This window comes from Ictalurus furcatus, chromosome 7, assembly GCF_023375685.1.
Source record: "Ictalurus furcatus strain D&B chromosome 7, Billie_1.0, whole genome shotgun sequence".
In the NCBI taxonomy this organism is placed as follows: Eukaryota; Metazoa; Chordata; class Actinopteri; order Siluriformes; family Ictaluridae; genus Ictalurus; species Ictalurus furcatus.
In genome coordinates, this window is record NC_071261.1 from 35,135,792 (window position 1) to 35,153,790 (window position 17,999).

General features: G+C 38.4%; 3 protein-coding genes across 4 annotated transcripts in view; all 3 read right to left on the reverse strand.

The window, feature by feature from the left end:
* Positions 1-1,286, reverse strand: part of ssx2ipa (synovial sarcoma, X breakpoint 2 interacting protein a) — a 21,560-nt gene extending 20,274 nt beyond the window's left edge. The window contains exon 1 of the mRNA XM_053630046.1: positions 1,052-1,286. Within this exon, the coding sequence (XP_053486021.1) occupies positions 1,052-1,270 (219 nt within the window). The 5' untranslated portion in view covers positions 1,271-1,286. The remainder of the gene's footprint in view (positions 1-1,051) is intronic.
* Positions 1,287-2,841: 1,555 nt separating this feature from the next.
* On the reverse strand, positions 2,842-6,376 carry bcl10 (BCL10 immune signaling adaptor). 2 transcript variants are annotated; one of them, XM_053630047.1, is made up of 3 exons: positions 6,138-6,376; positions 4,785-5,073; positions 2,842-4,690 (listed from the first exon to the last, which is right to left on the reverse strand). In XM_053630047.1, exons 1-3 carry the CDS (start codon positions 6,186-6,188, stop codon positions 4,284-4,286), a joined length of 747 nt encoding a protein of 248 aa, XP_053486022.1. In that variant the 5' UTR covers positions 6,189-6,376; the 3' UTR covers positions 2,842-4,283. The 2 variants fall into 2 exon arrangements, with proteins under 2 accessions (XP_053486022.1, XP_053486023.1); XM_053630048.1 differs by having other exon boundaries at positions 2,842-4,687; positions 6,138-6,375.
* A 1,745-nt stretch (positions 6,377-8,121) lies between these two features.
* LOC128610623 (NACHT, LRR and PYD domains-containing protein 3-like) lies at positions 8,122-17,256 on the reverse strand. The gene is made up of 11 exons (XM_053630049.1): positions 17,237-17,256; positions 16,960-17,097; positions 16,384-16,500; positions 15,918-15,972; positions 15,479-15,683; positions 13,425-15,195; positions 11,020-11,193; positions 10,628-10,804; positions 9,566-9,739; positions 9,153-9,329; positions 8,122-8,979 (listed from the first exon to the last, which is right to left on the reverse strand). Exons 3-11 carry the CDS (start codon positions 16,497-16,499, stop codon positions 8,943-8,945), a joined length of 2,886 nt encoding a protein of 961 aa, XP_053486024.1. The 5' UTR covers position 16,500; positions 16,960-17,097; positions 17,237-17,256; the 3' UTR covers positions 8,122-8,942.
* Between the last annotated feature and the right edge of the window lie 743 nt (positions 17,257-17,999).

Here is a 17,999-nt window from a genome sequence, read left to right on the forward strand (position 1 = left end):
AATAAACACACAAACACATTAACAAAGTCAATAAACACACAAACACATTAACAAAGTCAATAAACACACAAACACATTAACAAATTCAATAAACACACAAACACACATTAACAAAGTCAATAAACACACAAACACATTAACAAAGTCAATAAACACAAACACACATTAACAAAGTCAATAAACACACAAACACACATTAACAAAGTCAATAAACACAAACACACATTAACAAAGTCAATAAACACACAAACACACATTAACAAAGTCAATAAACACACAAACACACATTAACAAAGTCAATAAACACACAAACACACATTAACAAAGTCAATAAACACCCAAACACACATTAACAAAGTCAATAAACACACAAACGTTAACAAAGTCAATAAACACACAAACACATTAACAAAGTCTAAACACACAAACACACATTAACAAAGTCAATAAACACACAAACGTTAACAAATTCAATAAACACACAAACACATTAACAAAGTCAATAAACACAAACACACATTAACAAAGTCAATAAACACACAAACACACATTAACAAAATCAATAAACACCCAAACACACATTAACAAAGTCAATAAACACACAAACACACATTAACAAAGTCAATAAACACACAAACACACATTAACAAAATCAATAAACACATAAACACACATTAACAAAGTCAATAAACACACAAACACACATTAACAAAGTCAATAAACACACAAACACACATTAACAAAATCAATAAACACATAAACACACATTAACAAAGTCAATAAACACACAAACGTTAACAAAGTCAATAAACACACAAACACATTAACAAAGTCTAAACACACAAACACACATTAACAAAGTCAATAAACATAAATGCACATTAAGAAAGAAATATAATTAAATACTAGATTGTTTATTATGTAAATATATATAATTCTATTAAAATATTAAAACATAGCAACTCTTTTTATTATCTAAACATTTTTTTCAATTTAATCTCAAACACACACACACACACACACACACACACACACATGGTGTTTTTTCTACCTGGATGGTGATGATGGTGATTTTGATGAGCTGTAGTGTGAGTTTCCACGGTTTGCGTCCTCGAATGCGATATTTCTCACATGGATTCATAAAGAAATATTTTAGTTTTCTCCTGAGCTCAAACTCTGAATTATTACCGCTCACTACCCACTCAGACGCCATCGCAACTACCCGGTGTGTGTGTGTGTGTGTGTGTGTGTGTTGGAGGAACTGAAACATCAATAATGAACTCAAACCTCAAACTGGCAAAACCTGACACACACACACAGATGTAAAGATATCATTCAGAACAGATTAAACTGTCTTTCTCTTCATCTCTCTTTCTATACTATACTGAGTTCATTTAAATATTGTTAGAAATTCATATTGAATAAATAAATGTATAAATAAACACTCATACTTCTTTATTTCTGTTTCTTTTTTTATAAGCGAGATGTTTGTTTGTCATTACAGTTATTCTTCAGTTTTTATTGTTATATAAACACATTTTATAGTATTCACAGGTCACTTTTGGTCAAGTCTCTGGTTAAACTCTAAAATGCTGATGTTTCATATGAAATTGAATTTAATTTAATAAAAAGTTAGTAAAAATGTAAAAAGGTGTAAAACACTGGTGGAAAATTCAGCTCTAATGGCACCACCAAATATACAAATACACATCAGTGATGGTACACGCTAGTACCTAATATTTAAAGATTAGTTTTTAATCATTTTTATAAAATGATTAATTATAATCTGTGCTGTAAGTGTAATTTCTGCTTTGAGACAATGTCTATTGTAAAAAGCACTATACAAATAAAATTGAATTGAATTGAATTGAATTAATTGGGTCTGAGGAGGTTTTTTACATTAAAATGTGAAATATTTACCCTGCTACCCATCGGTCATGCGTGATATACCTGAGATATAAATCCAGTCTGCACACATTCACCGCATAGCTGTCAATCAAACCAGCAGACCATGGCCTTATCACTCTCAGAGAAAAAAACTATTTCAGCTGGAATGTTCATTTAATCTCAAATTCGTGTAGAATATAAAGTAGAAATTTAGTGAAGGGAAAATACATCGCTGATGTAACCTCACTCCTGTTCAAATTCATACATTTAAAATCTATATCCTGTGTTTATATACTTCTGTAAAGATACTCCGGGACAATGTCCACTGTTAAACACGCTATACAAATAAAACTGAACTGAACTGGAGGTAAATGTAGATATTTCTGATGGATCTGTTCTGTGTTAGCGGTTGATGGAAAGTGTCATTTAAGCCACATGGAGCCTTTTTTAAATGAATTGACACAGCAGAGATAAATGCTTATGTCCCTGATGATGATGTCATTTCCTCCATAACTGATTCTTTACAGCCTGTATAAAGACTTCATGGCTACATGCTAGCTAACTAAATCTTTAGCTAGCCTTATTCGGGACTGGTATTTCAGTCTTGATTTATAGCCTTATTTCTCTCCCTGATTTATTTAACAGCAGCCCAAACCTGTCAGAATATAACATCACCATGGTTTTGCCTGAATTTCACTCACTTTTGTTTTCTAATAAATAAAAAGCGTGTCGCTTTGTTGAGTATTAGACATATGTTATGATTAATATCCTCTACCAGAACAGATAATCATTTTCTCTGTATAAATAACATATATACACAAGATTCTCTAGGTTCTCCTGAGCAGCCTTGAACTGGCTCTGTCATGTCACTTCCTGTTTATGTACACCACAGTGCCACACTGAACACTAATACAGAAACAATGCTGACTCAGCGGTGCCCCCTGCAGGCCATACTGGAGCAATGCACAATAAACCTTTATTTAATAACTGCTAAACATGAATGTAAACAGCAAATACTCATTAACTGCTATCATCTATACAAACTGTATAGGACATAAAAATAATAAAAATTACATTTAAAAAGTCTCAGTTTCAATATATAATTACAAATACTTATCACTGTGTAAAACATTTTAACAGTATTTTAACTGACAACAATTTAAGCAAATTATTATTCAGGTGTCACATATACCTGAGTGAAAATGGGAAAAAAGTTATTGGTCATGTAATATTTTAAGTTGAAAGAAACCATAGCTATGAAAAGGTAGAAACCACATTAGGCTAAATTACACATGGTCCATGGAGCCACCATCTTGGAGAGGTTGAACTCATTGAACAATCTGCTGTAAATCTGGTTGTAAAACGTGTTGGAATGACTCATTACATGAGAAGCTTGAATAATATTTGTGTTTCCATTTCATGCAGGGGTCATGGTGGTGTTTGTCTGCAGTCTGTTTAATGTATGTTTCAATACACTGATGTATTGAATGAAGAAAATCAATTCCCTTTGCCTTTAAAAATGCATCAGTAGTCTCAGGTACACAAACTGGCAGTTTTTATAAGCATCCTGGAGAATGTGAGACTTCTGTTCTTCTGCAGACTTGCTTTGGTTTCTGCAGCTATTCCTGACAGACTTTATTTTTCACTGATGTACTATTATTCTTCTGTAAGAGTCCATGTACATTTATCCGGTCCTTACATGGAGCCCTGAGGAACACCGTCACCATGCCATCACCATGCCAGCACCAGGAGCCATGTTTCATTCCTGTTTTTAACACTTCCCCTCGGCTAATTCTCTTGGCCATCAATATAGATTTCAGGAAAACACAACTTACTGCCATTTTATTAAGTGTAGAAGAAGCTGAAGTTTAAACAGAAATAAAATTAATTCATCTTCAGCTAGCACTGCGTCCTGTTCAATCGGAGTCAGAGCTATTGCTGGTAACACTGGCTTACAAGGTGCAAATCACCACAGACATCAGTCCATCACAGGGCATCATGCACGCACACACACACACACACACACACTTTCACATACTCCCACACACTTTCACATACTCACACAAACTTATGGGCAATTTATCATAGCCAATCTGGAGAACCTAGATGAGAATCACCTATATGTTCACCCATTTGAACATCTTTTGGATGTGTGAAATGTGAAATGTGTGGAAGTATTCAAACCTGGGACGCTAGAGCTGTGAAGCGGCAAACCTTCCCAATCTTCTACAAATCACAACTTCTGTTTGAATGTAACTTAAATTTCCAGAGAAATAAAATGATTTTCACACCATGGCAGTTGCGCGTGTGTGTGTGTGTGTGTGTGAAGCGCACAGAGACACCGGGGAAGTCGACGTTAAAAACAGGACTGAAACATAGCCATTGTATTTTGATTCTTAGAGTGCATTGTCAACAGACAGGTTTAAGGAACGGGAGCGCAGTGGCAGGAAGTTAGCATCCCCGCTACTTCCTGTGCTCCCACAAGCACCGGCTTCTGCATCCTGGTCTTCCACAGCGATGTCATCAGGAAGAGGCGGGGCTCCAGGATCACCAGGTTTGGGAAGGCTGGATGATGTTGATAAGCTAGCAACGCCACTAACTGAAATGCAGTCCTGCCCCCTCTGCCGATTCACAGCGAAGGATAGGTTCATAGAGCTGCTCATCACAGAAGAGGCGGGACTTCGTTCCCCATCAGGGTGGAGACAAACCGTGGAGCACTTATCGTAATCATAGAAGTCTGCCTTTGAGAGGTTGTTAGTGGCTCCAGATGTGTCCTTCATAGTCGAGCTGGACACACCTGCTGCTGGAAACACACAAAATTCAACATAACTGTTTACCACTACGATATCATCTGGATTTACTGAGGGAAAATGAGTTGCTGTGCATGTTAGCGCTACCTCGGAGTGCCTCAATCTTCTCGTTCTTGCACCGCTGCACCTCGTCAGTGATCTTGGCGATGATGAAGTTAAGTGTTCCGCAGCGCTGGATCGACTCGATTAGTGTGTCCAGACCTCGCGGGTTCTCGGCGATGAGGTCAAGTAATTTACCGGCGCGTTTTCCGCGCGTGCTCCTGCAGCTGATCTCCTCTGCGTCCTCTCGTGTCAAGATCTTCTTCGAGCGCAGGTAATCATAGTGCCTCTCTGCAATCAGCTTCTCTACCAGGTATGGACGAAGAGACTCCAGAGCCTGAGGGGAACAGAAGAACACGGCATTGAGGGAAAATTCTCACAAATGACATATTACTTGAGAGACTCCATGTTTTTCGGTAGATCTTCTCATTGGTTAATCTGAAACAGAACTCAGCAGTGTCTCATCTGCGTTCTGCACATTGGTCCTGTCCAGGCAGTAGATATACAGTGTGTAGAACAACAGTGACACTACTTATGACAAGTTTTCTTCTTATAGTAACCAAATGTGTGTTTTGCAGACATTTTCGCACGTTACAGAGAACCTTCAAGTTGTGTTTGTGTTTTAATGTAAGAATTCTAGCTGAAACAGGACCAGTTCTCACCCCAAAACCCACACTTTATTTCCATAAATATACCATACTGAGCCCTTTGGTACACCAGGTATGAGTTTACAGTGCAGGTTTGTTGACGTCTCCTGAATACACTTGCTGCTGTGATGTGGAGAATATTTTACGGTGGGATGTGGTGATGGACATGGAAAACCCTGTCAGGAAGTAGGTTCCAGGTGTCAGGGTTCTGCTCAGCACGAACACTCCGTCTCTGTGAGGTTCCGCTTTAGATGCTTCCCTCAACATCACACTTCTGAACTCGGCCTCGTTTTCCTACAGATACAGCTATACTATCGCTCACTGTAGACCACGCCCCTAGCTAATCGTGATTGGCTTGAACTCCTTCATGACGTCATGGCGAGTTCCAAGCCGGCTGACACACCTGGAACTCGCGACTACCCTTTTCTTTCGCACGAGCTTATGAGAAAGTGCGCGCTCCCGTGCGCGCGCGCCCACAAGAAGTACAAACTAACCGGATTTACAGATTCCTTAATATATATTTATAATATTCAATTAGTTTCTGTTTGATTTTACTCGAACTTTTCGCATCAGGATTCTCAAATCTAGACTACAGAGGAGTGTACTCACTTTCAGACCAAATGCTCATTTAGTGGAACACGTTTTTATAATAATAATAATAATTATTATTATTATTATTATTTCTGTCGATTCATAACGGTATATAATAATCTCACTGTTAAAACACACTGATTCGTGGAGTTTAGTCACTTACGTTCTTTTTCACTTCGGCCATTTCGTCTTCCGTCAGGTGAGGAATCTCCATTCTGCTCAACCTGATCTAAACTATCAGCTCTAAATTTTAACAGTAAATTCCAAACAGTAAATAAGACTCATGAAGATGCGAGAGAACCGTCCCGACTGAAGCGCTTAAGCGTACAGTTAAACTTCATTAAAACAGGAGAAAAGATGAAGTTCTCTCCACACTTCCTTATCGAGCGCAGTGACGTCACACACCCAGGCGAGGCGGATGTGGAAGGCCATCAGGCTCAGATTGTGGTTGAAATGTCTGTAGTAGTACACTATGGAACACAATCAATGTAAAATAACGTGTGCATTTACACTGGTTGGGGAAGTATTCAGACCCCTTCAATTTGACAGATTTCATAAAAAAAATTTTTTGCCATCAATCTACACACAATAATAACCACAAAACAAAAACAAGATTTATATTTAAAAAAATAATTCAAAAATTTCATTTAACATGAACAGTATTTTGTGCTTCACTCACTACCAAGGTAGGCACACGTTACAAATGTTAAGCATTTTACTGCAAGGTTGATACAAAGATCATCCAAGATGGTACAGATGATGGGAGGGCTAAAATCTAATATCTATCAAGAGCTTGACAATACATTATTTACTGCTAATACTACTACTACTACTAATAAAACAAACATTACTACTACTATTCAATTTAATTTGCATAACACTTTTAACAATAATTTTTCAATTTATAAATGTATTAAGAAAGAGGCGACGGTGGTGAGGAAAAACTCGCTGAGACGATATGAAGAAACCATCCTCATCTGGATGACACCAGATAGTGCGATTATAAATAAATAAATCCTTTTATGTACTACATGGTCAAATAGTGCAGTTGCGTAACCAGGTAATTCATTACAGTTTTCACATGAAGTCTGTTTTGTTGCAGTTATCATCTGAGACTTGAGTGCAAAACTGTTTGTATCAATTTCAGTTCAAAGCCATCTTTATGGTTTATAAGCGGTACCATTCTCAGTAATCTCAATGATCTTTAGTCCGCACCATGTGGGGACATCCTCAGCAGCAGCATGTGACTTCCAACTGATGAGAACTCCAGCCAGAAGTACTGCATCAGGATGGATCAGACAGGTCCGGAGAACAGAAGGGGTCAGGATAACGATAATGAGTCTTTATTGGTCACGTACATTAAAGCACAGTGAAATTCTTTTCTTCGCATATCCCAGCATGCCAGGAAGTTGGGGCCTTCAACTTCGTCCCTGGAGCTTAAGGGCCTTGCTCAAGGGCCCAACAGTGACAGCTCCAGGGCTTGAAACCATGACCTTCCAATCAGTAAGAGGGAGAGAGAGAGATAGAGAGATTTTTAGGTACGATAGACCAGACCGTTAAATATTATTTACTGGAAGTGACACAAACAGATACTAAATTAACAGTTAATACTATATATATATATATATATATATATATATATATATATATATATATATATATATACACACACACACATACACACTTTTCAATTCTGAAATGTTCAATATTTCAGACTTCAGTGTTGATCAAACTGTCATGTAGTAAAATATGTTGAATGTAGGTCTTAATACACAACGGTGACCGACAACCCCATGTGCTCGATATGTCAGATAGCTGTGACAGTTCATTTATTAAATCATTGCATTATTAGAACCAAGGTATTTCCTACAAATGCAGAGTCCATTTGGAAATGTGACCAGATGAGGGTCCATCCAACACCCATCCAGGCTGGATGCCTTATAGAAAGGAATAATATTAATAATAGTCACTCTTTTATTCTTCTTCTTATTATAATACAGTTAATTCCTGTGTTTGCAGTTCAAGTGTAACAAAATCTAACCTAGCCTACTTAAACCACTAACATATCTGATGTTGTAAATTCCAATATGCATTGAAATATATATATATATATATATATATATATATATATATATATATATATATATATATAAATAAATGAACTTTAATAGTATCCAGTTATTTTAAAGTTATTTAAAAAACAACACTTAATCAAGCAGTAATTATTTAATAAAGAAGAAACTGAAAAGTGTTGGACAGAATGCAGACTTCCTCCAAACCTCAGACCTTCACCTGCGCACGCGCGCGCGCGTGTGTGTGTGTGTGTGTGTGTGTGTGTGTGTGAGAGAGAGAGAGAGAGAGAACCTTAGAATGAGAGATGGAGTAAAAGCTCCTGTGGATTAACTAAATTAAACTGTACAGTGAACAGCTGCAGTATTGAACAATGATGTAGTATAGCCATGTTAAAATGTGATTTAATGTATTTCTCAAATCATCTTCATGTCTTAATGTCACCTTTTCTCTTCTCCTTTACAGAAATAACTCACTAAATGAGTAATGACTTGTTCAGATACAGATTGTGTGTGGTGTTTAATGTGTGGTGTTTGAGTGATAAGATAAAGTCAGTAAGTAATAGAGAGTTGTTGTGCAGTGTCCGGTCTCACTGTCCTCTGACTGCTCCATGGTGACAGGATTCACCAAATCAGGAAGTCTCTCCTTCCTCATCATGCTCTTACTGTATGCCGCTGATATGGCACATGTCTATTTACAATATCTAAATATCTTAAATAGTCAAACCATTACTGTTACTATTAAAACATATTAGCAAAAAACGAACACATTTTTAAAAATAAAAACAAGATTAAATCAATATTACAATCAATCATCTGTTTCACTGCCATGTTCCAACAAACTAACACTTCACCAAAACTGCTTTATCCTGGAGAAGAGGTTTGAGGTGAGACTCATGTCATATGTCAGTCCTGGTGAGTTTACGACTCTCAATGCTGTAAGACAGAACAGGACAGAATAACAGACAACATTAATCACAGTCACTCAGCACAGTCCTTATAAACAACATCAGTGATCTCTCTCTCTCTCTCTCTCTCTCTCACACACACACACACACACACACATTATTCAGTATGATACAGTAGAGTAGAGTAAGTCAGTAACTCACTGTAGTGTCTCCAGGTTACAGTGTGGATCCTTCAGTAGATCAGAGAGCAGCTTCACTCCTGATTCTCCTGGATTATTACCGTTCAGATTCAGTTCTCTCAGGTGTGATGAGGAGTTTGACCTCAGAGCAGAAGCCAGAGCGGTACAACCTTCACCTGTAATACTGCAGTAACGCATCCTGCAAGAAAGAAAACCTTCTCACACTCAGTTTTAGCTCTGAAAACATCAACTACACAAAATCTTTATATACAGAACATTTACTCTCTATCTCACACACACAAAAATGACAATATATCACATCACTACAATTACAATTACCACAGATGCAAACTGGATGCAGCTGTGTTTATTAAAACTCTGCTCTGTGTGTGTATGTGTGTGAATGTGTGTGTGTGCATGTGCATGTGTGTGTACCTCAGTATCTCCAGTGTACAGTGTGGATTCTCCAGTCCAGCAGAGAGCAGCTTCACTCCTGAATCCTGCAGGTTATTGTTACTCAGGTTCAGTTCTCTCAGTCTGGAGGAGTTTGAGCTGAGAACTGAGGACAGAACTCTACAGCTTTCATCTGTCAGTTTACACCTCCACAGCCTGGAAGAGAAATGATGATATATCAGAACACTGATCTCAAACACACACACAGTTATAATACACTTACTCTTTATCATTTAACAGAAATGTGAGTGTGTTTCTGTCACACACAGAAATCAGAGGACAGGACACCACATCAGCACTAGTATTACTACTACTACTACTACTACTACTATTATTATTATTATTATTATTATAGCTGTTGCTGTAGTTGTTGTTATTATTATTATTATTATTATTATTATTATTATTATTATCAGTTACAATGATCCTTAAATGAATGAAAACAGAGGGTTTTTTGTTTGAATAAATGCTTCATTATAATTGATGCTTTAAGCCAATTTTAAATGAAAGTGTTAAAAAGTCTCCCATTTAAAAATAAATAAATAAGAAATCTCCCGTTTGAACAAAAGAAATTAGGAGGAAAAAGGAGCAGAACCTGCTGTAGCTTTGTTTGGAAATATTTTTGTTGGTGAAATAGATCAGAAACAGACAATAGTGAGTGTAAAATGTCAGGTAAAAAAGTCAGGTAATATTAACTTATTGTTTACATGTTAGCATAGCATGGTAAATTAACTACTAAATAAAAATAACATCAGTGTGTGAGCTTTTAAATAACGTCCTATTATTATTAACATTTACTGTAGCTGCACAGACAGACTGCTCCTGTACCTTTAACTCACACACACACACACACACAGTCACACACACACTCACACACACTCACTCTCACACACACTCACACTCACTCACACTCACTCACACTCACTCACACTCACTCTCACACACACTCGCTCTCTCTCTCTCACACACACACACACACACACACACACACACACACACATTATTCAGTATGATACAGTAGAGTAGAGTAAGTCAGTAACTCACTGTAGTGTCTCCAGGTTACAGTGTGGATCCTTCAGTAGATCAGAGAGCAGCTTCACTCCTGATTCTCCTGGATTATTACCGTTCAGATTCAGTTCTCTCAGGTGTGATGAGGAGTTTGACCTCAGAGCAGAAGCCAGAGCAGCACAACCTTCACCTGTAATACTGCAGCACTGCATCCTGCAAGAAAGAAAACCTTCTCACACTCAGTTTTAGCTCTGAAAACATCAACTACACAAAATCTTTATATACAGAACATTTACTCTCATCTCACACACACAAAAATGACAATATATCACATCACTACAATTACAATTACCACAGCCGCAAACTGGATGCAGCTGTGTTTATTAAAACTCTGCTCTGTGTGTATGTGTGTGAATGTGTGTGTGTACCTCAGTATCTCCAGCGGACAGTGTGGATTCTCCAGTCCAGCAGAGAGCAGCTTCACTCCTGAATCCTGCAGGTTATTGTCACTCAGGTTAAGTTCTCTCAGTCTGGAGGAGTTTGAGCTGAGAACTGAGGACAGAACTCTACAGCTTTCCTCTGTCAGTTTACACCTCCACAGCCTGGAAGAGAAATGATGATATATCAGAACACTGATCTCAAACACACACACAGTTATAATACACTTACTCTTTACCATGTAACAGAAATGTGAGTGTGTTTCTCTCACACACAGAAATCAGAGGACAGGACACCACATCACCACATTATTATCCATCCATCTTCTATACCGCTTATCCTTTTCAGGGTCACAAGGCTGGGTACACCCTGGACAGGGTGCCAATCCATCACAGGGCACAATCATATACACATTCACACACTATGGACACTTTGGACATGCCAATCAGCCTACCATGCATGTCTTTGGACTGGGGGAGGAAATCGGAGTACCCGGAGGAAACCCCGCAAGCACAGGGAGAACATACAAACTCCACACACACGGTCACAGTGGGAATCGAACCCCCCGACCCTGGAGCTGTGAGGCGAACGTGCTAACCACTAAGCCACCGCGTGCCCATTGTTCTTCTTCTTCTTCTCTCTTCTTCTTCTTATTATTATTATTAGTAGTAGTAGTAGTTACAATGATCCTTAAATTAAACAGAAGGTTTTTTGCTTGAATAAATGTTTCATTATATTTGAAACTTGAAACCATTTTTAAATGAAAGTATTAAAAAGTCTACTATTTAAAAATAAAATAAATAAATAAATAAAAATATCCTGTTTGAACAAAGAAATTAGGAGGAAAAAGGAGCAGGACCTGTTGTGGCTTTGTTTGGAAATATTCTCCAAAAAAACAAAAATAAATAGAAATAAAATCTTGAAATGCGCATAAAAAACTTATGAGGCTCAATTGAGGCGGATTTATTTTTTATTCAGTAAGAAGACAGGCACATAAACTGCACATCAAAACATCATGTGACTTTTCCTCAACTAATCATGTGATTGGATAACTGGCTGTTGTGACTGGATAATTGGCTGATGTGATTGGATATTTGGTTTATGTGATTGGATAACTGGCTGATGTGATTGGATAATTGGATTATGTGATTGGATAATCAGTGCATGTGGCAGACCTACACAGCGCGATGGCAATGTGTAATTTATTTATTTTACATGTTCACATTTTTTGTTAGAGATTAAAGTTATAAACAGGATTTATCCGTTGATCTGCACAGAAGGATTATTATGATGTTTTTGTTAACTGGAAATCCGTCCTCGATGACAATCCTCTTTCATCATGTAAACTAATCCCACACTCCTGATTTTACTTTCTTTATCAGTGGAGGATGGAGACCATCAGATGGTGATATCAGCCTCGCCCCTCTCTAACATTTACTCCTCTGTCTGGCTCTGTGTGTGTGTGTGTGTGAGTGTATGTGAGTGTGATTGTGTGTGAGAGTGAGTGTGTGTGTAAGTGTGTGTGTGTGTGTGTGTGTGTGTGTGTGTGTGTGTGTGTGGGAGTGTGAGTGAGAGAGAGTGAGTGAGTGTGATTGTGTGTGTGAGAGTGAGTGTGTGTGTGAGAGAGAGAGTGTAAGTTGACGAGTCTGACAGGCAGTGGAGGAGTAAAGGCGATGTGCAGGTGAGATTCTCTGTCTGGTTACTTTTTTTTTTTTCAATAGGGTAGATAAGTAAATGTAGACGGTTTGATAACCATCAGATTTCATAACCATACAGATCCAATCTAAAGACAAAGTCTGATCCATCCAAACCAAACAATGTTGGTGTGTAAGTGTCCTTATTCTCTCTCACATGTGTCCCTCAGTGCAGATTGGGCGGTGTGATACTCTGATACATATCATAGCACCAGAAAATAGAATAATCAATCATGTCTATTGATAGATATTTTTCCTATATCGCCAATGTCACATGTTCATATTGTTCCCATGGTGACAGTGTTCTGTTTTTCTTCTTCTTGTTTGTGAAGTTCTGTTCAATGTCACTTTCACATAAATAAAAAAAAAAGAGAAAAGAAAAAGTGCCTTTCACTGGTGTTTAGATAACAAAATGATCAAAAAGCAGTGATGAACACATGCAGTTATTTTGTAGTGATCATTTCTTCAGTTTTAGAGAAAAGGTAATAAATGGTGATAGAAGGTTTTGTCCACATGGCCCCGCCCTCAGTGCAGACGTAACGTGTTGGTGTGAAAAGTGAAACTCTTCTGTAACAGTACCAGAGGTTTGTTTAAAGATGATTAGAGTAATAATTAACCAGCATTAATCCAAACAGTGCAGTTCAGTGTTACATTAAAATAATAAACCATGCAGTAATACATTTATAAATAAAAATACTCACACAGCTTTTCTGGAGGCTTTGACCACTGGTAGCAGCTTCAGAAGACATTCCTCTGATGGGTGATATTTTCTCAAATTAAACACATCCAGCTCCTGATCTGAGTTCAGTAACACAAACACCAGAGCTGACCACTGAGCAGGAGAGAGTCTGGTTCCACTGAGACAACTGTTACCTCCTCTGTTCAGGTAACGTTGTACTTCCTGCACTAGAGAATGATCATTCAGTTCATTCAGACAGTGAAACAGATTGATGGATTTCTCTGGAGATGGATTCTCCTTGATCTTCTCCTTGATGTACTCTGCTGTTTCCTGTTTGGTGTGAGAGCTGCATCCTGTCTGTGGCATTAAGCCTCGTAAGAGAGTCTGATTGGACTCCAGTGAGAGACCCAGAAGAAAGCGGAGGAACAGGTCCAGCTGTCCATTCTCACGCTGTAAGGCCTTGTCCACTGCACTCCTGAGGAGATCAGACATTTTTGACTTCCTGAAGAAATTAAAAAGTCCAATGCTTTGTTCCACTAACACATTGTTCTTTTTAAAAATAAAGCAGAGAAATGCGTATAAAGCAGCCAGAAACTCCTGCACACTCAGATGTACAAAGCTGAACACCTTCCCCAGATGAAGCCCAAACTCCTCTCTGAAGATTTGGGTACACACTCCTGAGTACACTGACACTTCTCTGACATTAATGCCACACTCTCTCAGGTCTTCCTCATAGAAGATCAGGTTTCCTTTCTCCAGCTGTTGGAAAGCCAGTTTTCCCAGTGCCAGGATACTCTCTCTGGTCTGCTGAGGATCAGGGTCACATTTCTGATGGTACTTTTGGTCCTTGTGTTTGATCTGAAAGATCAGGAAGTGTGTGAACATTTGAGTCAGAGTCTTGGGGATCTCTCCATGCTCTGCTTCACCCAGCATTCTCTCTAGAACAGTGGCTGAGATCCAGCAGAAGACTGGGATGTGGCACATGATGTAGAGGGTTCTTGAAGACTTCATGTGTGAGATGATTTTATTGGCCAGGCTCTGATCACTGATCCTCTTCCTGAAGTACTCCTCTTTCTGAGGATCACTGAACCCTCTTACCTCTGTTACCTGGTCTAGACAGTCAGGAGGGATCTGATTGGCTGCTCCTGGTCGAGAGGTTATCCAGAGGAGAGCAGAGGGAAGAAGATTCCCCTTGATGAGGTTTGACAGTAGCACATCCACTGAGACTGACTCTGTCACATCACACAATCTCTCATTCTTCTGGAAATTTAGAGGAAGTCGACACTCATCCAGACCATCAAAAATCAACACCACTTTATAGGAGTCTATTAATTGTAGTTTTCTCATTTCTGGGAAAAAGTGATGAAGAAGATCCATCAGACTGAGATGTTTCTGCTTCATCAGATTCAGCTCTCTAAAGGGAAGTGGAAACATGAAGGTGACGTCCTGATTTGCTTTTCCTTCAGTCCAGTCCAGAATGAACTTCTGCACAGAGACTGTTTTTCCAATTCCAGCAACTCCTTTAGTCAGCACACTTCGGATGGACTTGTCTTTAAAGAGATCATTACATTTGATGGGTGTCTCCTGCGTTGCTGGTCTCCTGGATGCTGTCTCAATCTCCCTCATCTCATGTTCATTATTGACGTCTCCACTCCAGCCCTCTGTGATGTAGAGATCTGTGTAGATGTCATTCAGAATTGCTGAGCTTCCATGCTGTGAGATTCCTTCATTAATTCTTTTAAACTTCTCTCTCAGGCTGGATTTCAGCTTTGTCTGGTACACAGAGGTGAGTTCTAATAAACAAAGTAATAAGATGTTTTAATGTAAAATCACTGAACACAGGATTAAATGTAAAATTCAATGCTGCTGTTCATTCCTGATTCATGTAGTAAATATTCCTGAAGGAACAGGACCATTGTACAGAGTAACCACAAGCTGGACCACGAACAGAACAGAAAAGCAGCAGATGTACATGATACTAAACTTGAACTTCAAACTAAAAGTGTTCCTATCTAAAACTATTTCCTCTCTCTAAAGTGAACCTGATGGAATAAAGCCATGACTCAGAGCTCTTACTGTTGTGCAGTGTGTTAGCGAGATCTGTGTGGTTCATGTTCTTCAGGACGTGCAGTGTGATCTTCAGCGCTCCGTCTCTGACACTGTGCAGATCCTCCTCATCCTCCACCTCCCTCTCAGTGCATGCTGGGTAATCTGGACTCAGGAGCTTCCTAAACCTCTTCAGCTCATTCTTTATCAGAGTGATGACTTTGTGTTCCAGCTCCTGGTTAGAAACACACAGGAACACATCTAAATATTATAATGTTACACACTAAGAGATGCTTTTATTTTATAAAAAGAAGAAAAGTCTCTTTCTATTCCCACAGTTACAGCTGAAATTCTGTCTGATTACCCATAATGCTTCTGCACATCAATAAATCTGTAAATTGTCATGATCTTAAATAAAAAACCTGCAACCTGCTCACACACCAGTTACACACATTAAAAAGACACACACCTTGAATATGGAGTCCAGCTGATTTCTGCTGAGGTTTGATTTCTTCTGTTGTGGTCTGTGAAGAAATAAAACACATGATGCAATATAGACTATATGTATTCATAGCTGCACAACACACACTAATAAATACAGAGACAGATATTTAACACTATCCTCTTAACACAATACACTGATTTCAGCATTTCCTCACTGACACTAACATGTTTATGAATAAAATAGTGATCTAGTCATTAATGTCCCAGGTGTAAATGTTGTTGTGTAGCACCACAGACCCTCCAGCTCAGGGACTGCAGGCTGAACTGAACTCTTAAAGCAGTTTTCCTCACCGCCAGTCCGAGAGCTGCAGCACTGCACAGTTTAGTGTTTTACTGCTTCAACACCTGATAAAGATCATGAAGGGCTTCATAATGAGACCAGTGAGTTTGATCAGGTGGAACACTGCTGTAAAACACCTCACTGTACTGACCTCACATCAGGAGAACTGGCTCCGTCTCTGAAGTAAATTGGACAACCCATTGACCGGTCACTCTTCATGGACACACAGCTGGGTTCTGGTGAGTCTGATCTCTTTCTCTTCATCATTCTAGAATTAAACAGAAATATCAGCAATAATTAATACTCTGCTGTCTCAGCACTGTTACACAATATGTTCATCATTAAACACCAATAATTCCATCTTTTTAATTCAGCTCCAGTTTGCAAACTTATTCAAACAGGAGACACGCCTCATATCTCAGGAATTACACTGATGTCAGGAGTCCCAATCACAGACAACTGACTCAGCTGGGTCTTAAAGCCTGTAGAGTTCACTGACTCAAAGCTACGCTGCTCTTATACTCCACATTACACAGTCCTTTTTACTCTTCTCTCAGTGAATGATTTCTCTAAACTGTTCTTAGATCAGATCAGTGATATATTCACTGCTATTAAACACCTTAAACCAAAGTTTAGTTACTCTGTTAACTACTGAGTGTTTAGAGATACAGATCTGTTCCCATGAGACGATGTGTATTTATTGCTGGTGAATGGAAAAGTAACTCACCTCTCGTCTTTCTTTAAGTCCTGTTTTCCAGACACATGTTGGAGGTCATGTCTCCTTCTCCAGATTACAGCAGGACACACATTTACTTCACTCCAACATCGGTGTGTTAAATCAAACTCTGTATCAGCACAGAGTTCACTTACAGGAAATAGTCACGGTATCAAGTCATAAAACAACCTGTGTACATTCGAACTTCAGTACAAACCCACAAAACTCTTCTGCATCTAGTGTACATTCAGTGTGTTTATATATTATAGCTTTAGATGTAGATACTCACTGTGTTTTTACTCCTGCAATGGTGCATTTTCCCCTGGACACAAAATGGAGCCTCTGACTTTCACTGACACATCTACCTGTTTATACTGCAGGGGGCAAAGGGCAGTGAGGTAGGATAATAAATACACACACACACACACACACACACACACACACACACACACACAGATATGATTTGTTATCAGACAGCTCTCTGGTCCATCAAGCAAAGGCCTAGAAACACTCAGCAGATCATTAGATAAAGAAGCAGAACTCATACTTCAATATTTGCAGAAATGTATTTTTTTTTAATGGTTTTCCTTTAATGAGAACGAGTATCCTGATATTAGTGAGGATTGGTGTGTAAGTAGTTTTTGTGTGAATAATTAATGTTACTCAGAATAAAGGTGATCATGGAGGCTAAGTTAAACACAGTGGTCAGACAAGTAATTAAGCTAATGTGATAACTCTTACTCAGCTTATGAGTTCTGATTTTTTACAAATGACCTCCAGGTGTTTCTGCCATGTGTCCCTCTGAAATGTTTCCAGTTTGTTATCAACCATTTATGTTGTGTTTTCTGCATATTGCAGCATTTCTGTTTTTTTGTGTATTTTCTCTTTTATCAGACATTAAAACAGTTAACTAACTAATGTCGCAGGGAGCAGTGTCGCAGGAAGCAGTGTCCATCGAGCTGATGCTATCTTTTCTAAATCTCTATACTTTAAATATAATTTTTTACTTTTATGAAGCTTACATATATCACCGATACTATTTTAGATAAAAT

Bases quoted from the DNA above. Each gene is read 5' to 3' on its own strand.
- bcl10 (XM_053630047.1), bottom strand. From the start codon at position 6,188: ATGGAGATTCCTCACCTGACGGAAGACGAAATGGCCGAAGTGAAAAAG. The intron at 5,074-6,137 runs GTAAGTGACTAA...TGTTCCCCTCAG, and splicing joins TGGCCGAAGTGAAAAAGAAC to GCTCTGGAGTCTCTTCGTCC. The intron at 4,691-4,784 runs GTAGCGCTAACA...GTGTGTTTCCAG, and splicing joins GAAGATTGAGGCACTCCGAG to CAGCAGGTGTGTCCAGCTCG.
- LOC128610623 (XM_053630049.1), bottom strand. From the start codon at position 16,499: ATGATGAAGAGAAAGAGATCAGACTCACCAGAACCCAGCTGTGTGTCC. The intron at 15,973-16,383 runs GTCAGTACAGTG...ATTTCTTCACAG, and splicing joins GCCAGTTCTCCTGATGTGAG to ACCACAACAGAAGAAATCAA. The intron at 9,330-9,565 runs GTACACACACAT...TCTTTCTTGCAG, and splicing joins TGTACACTGGAGATACTGAG to GATGCGTTACTGCAGTATTA.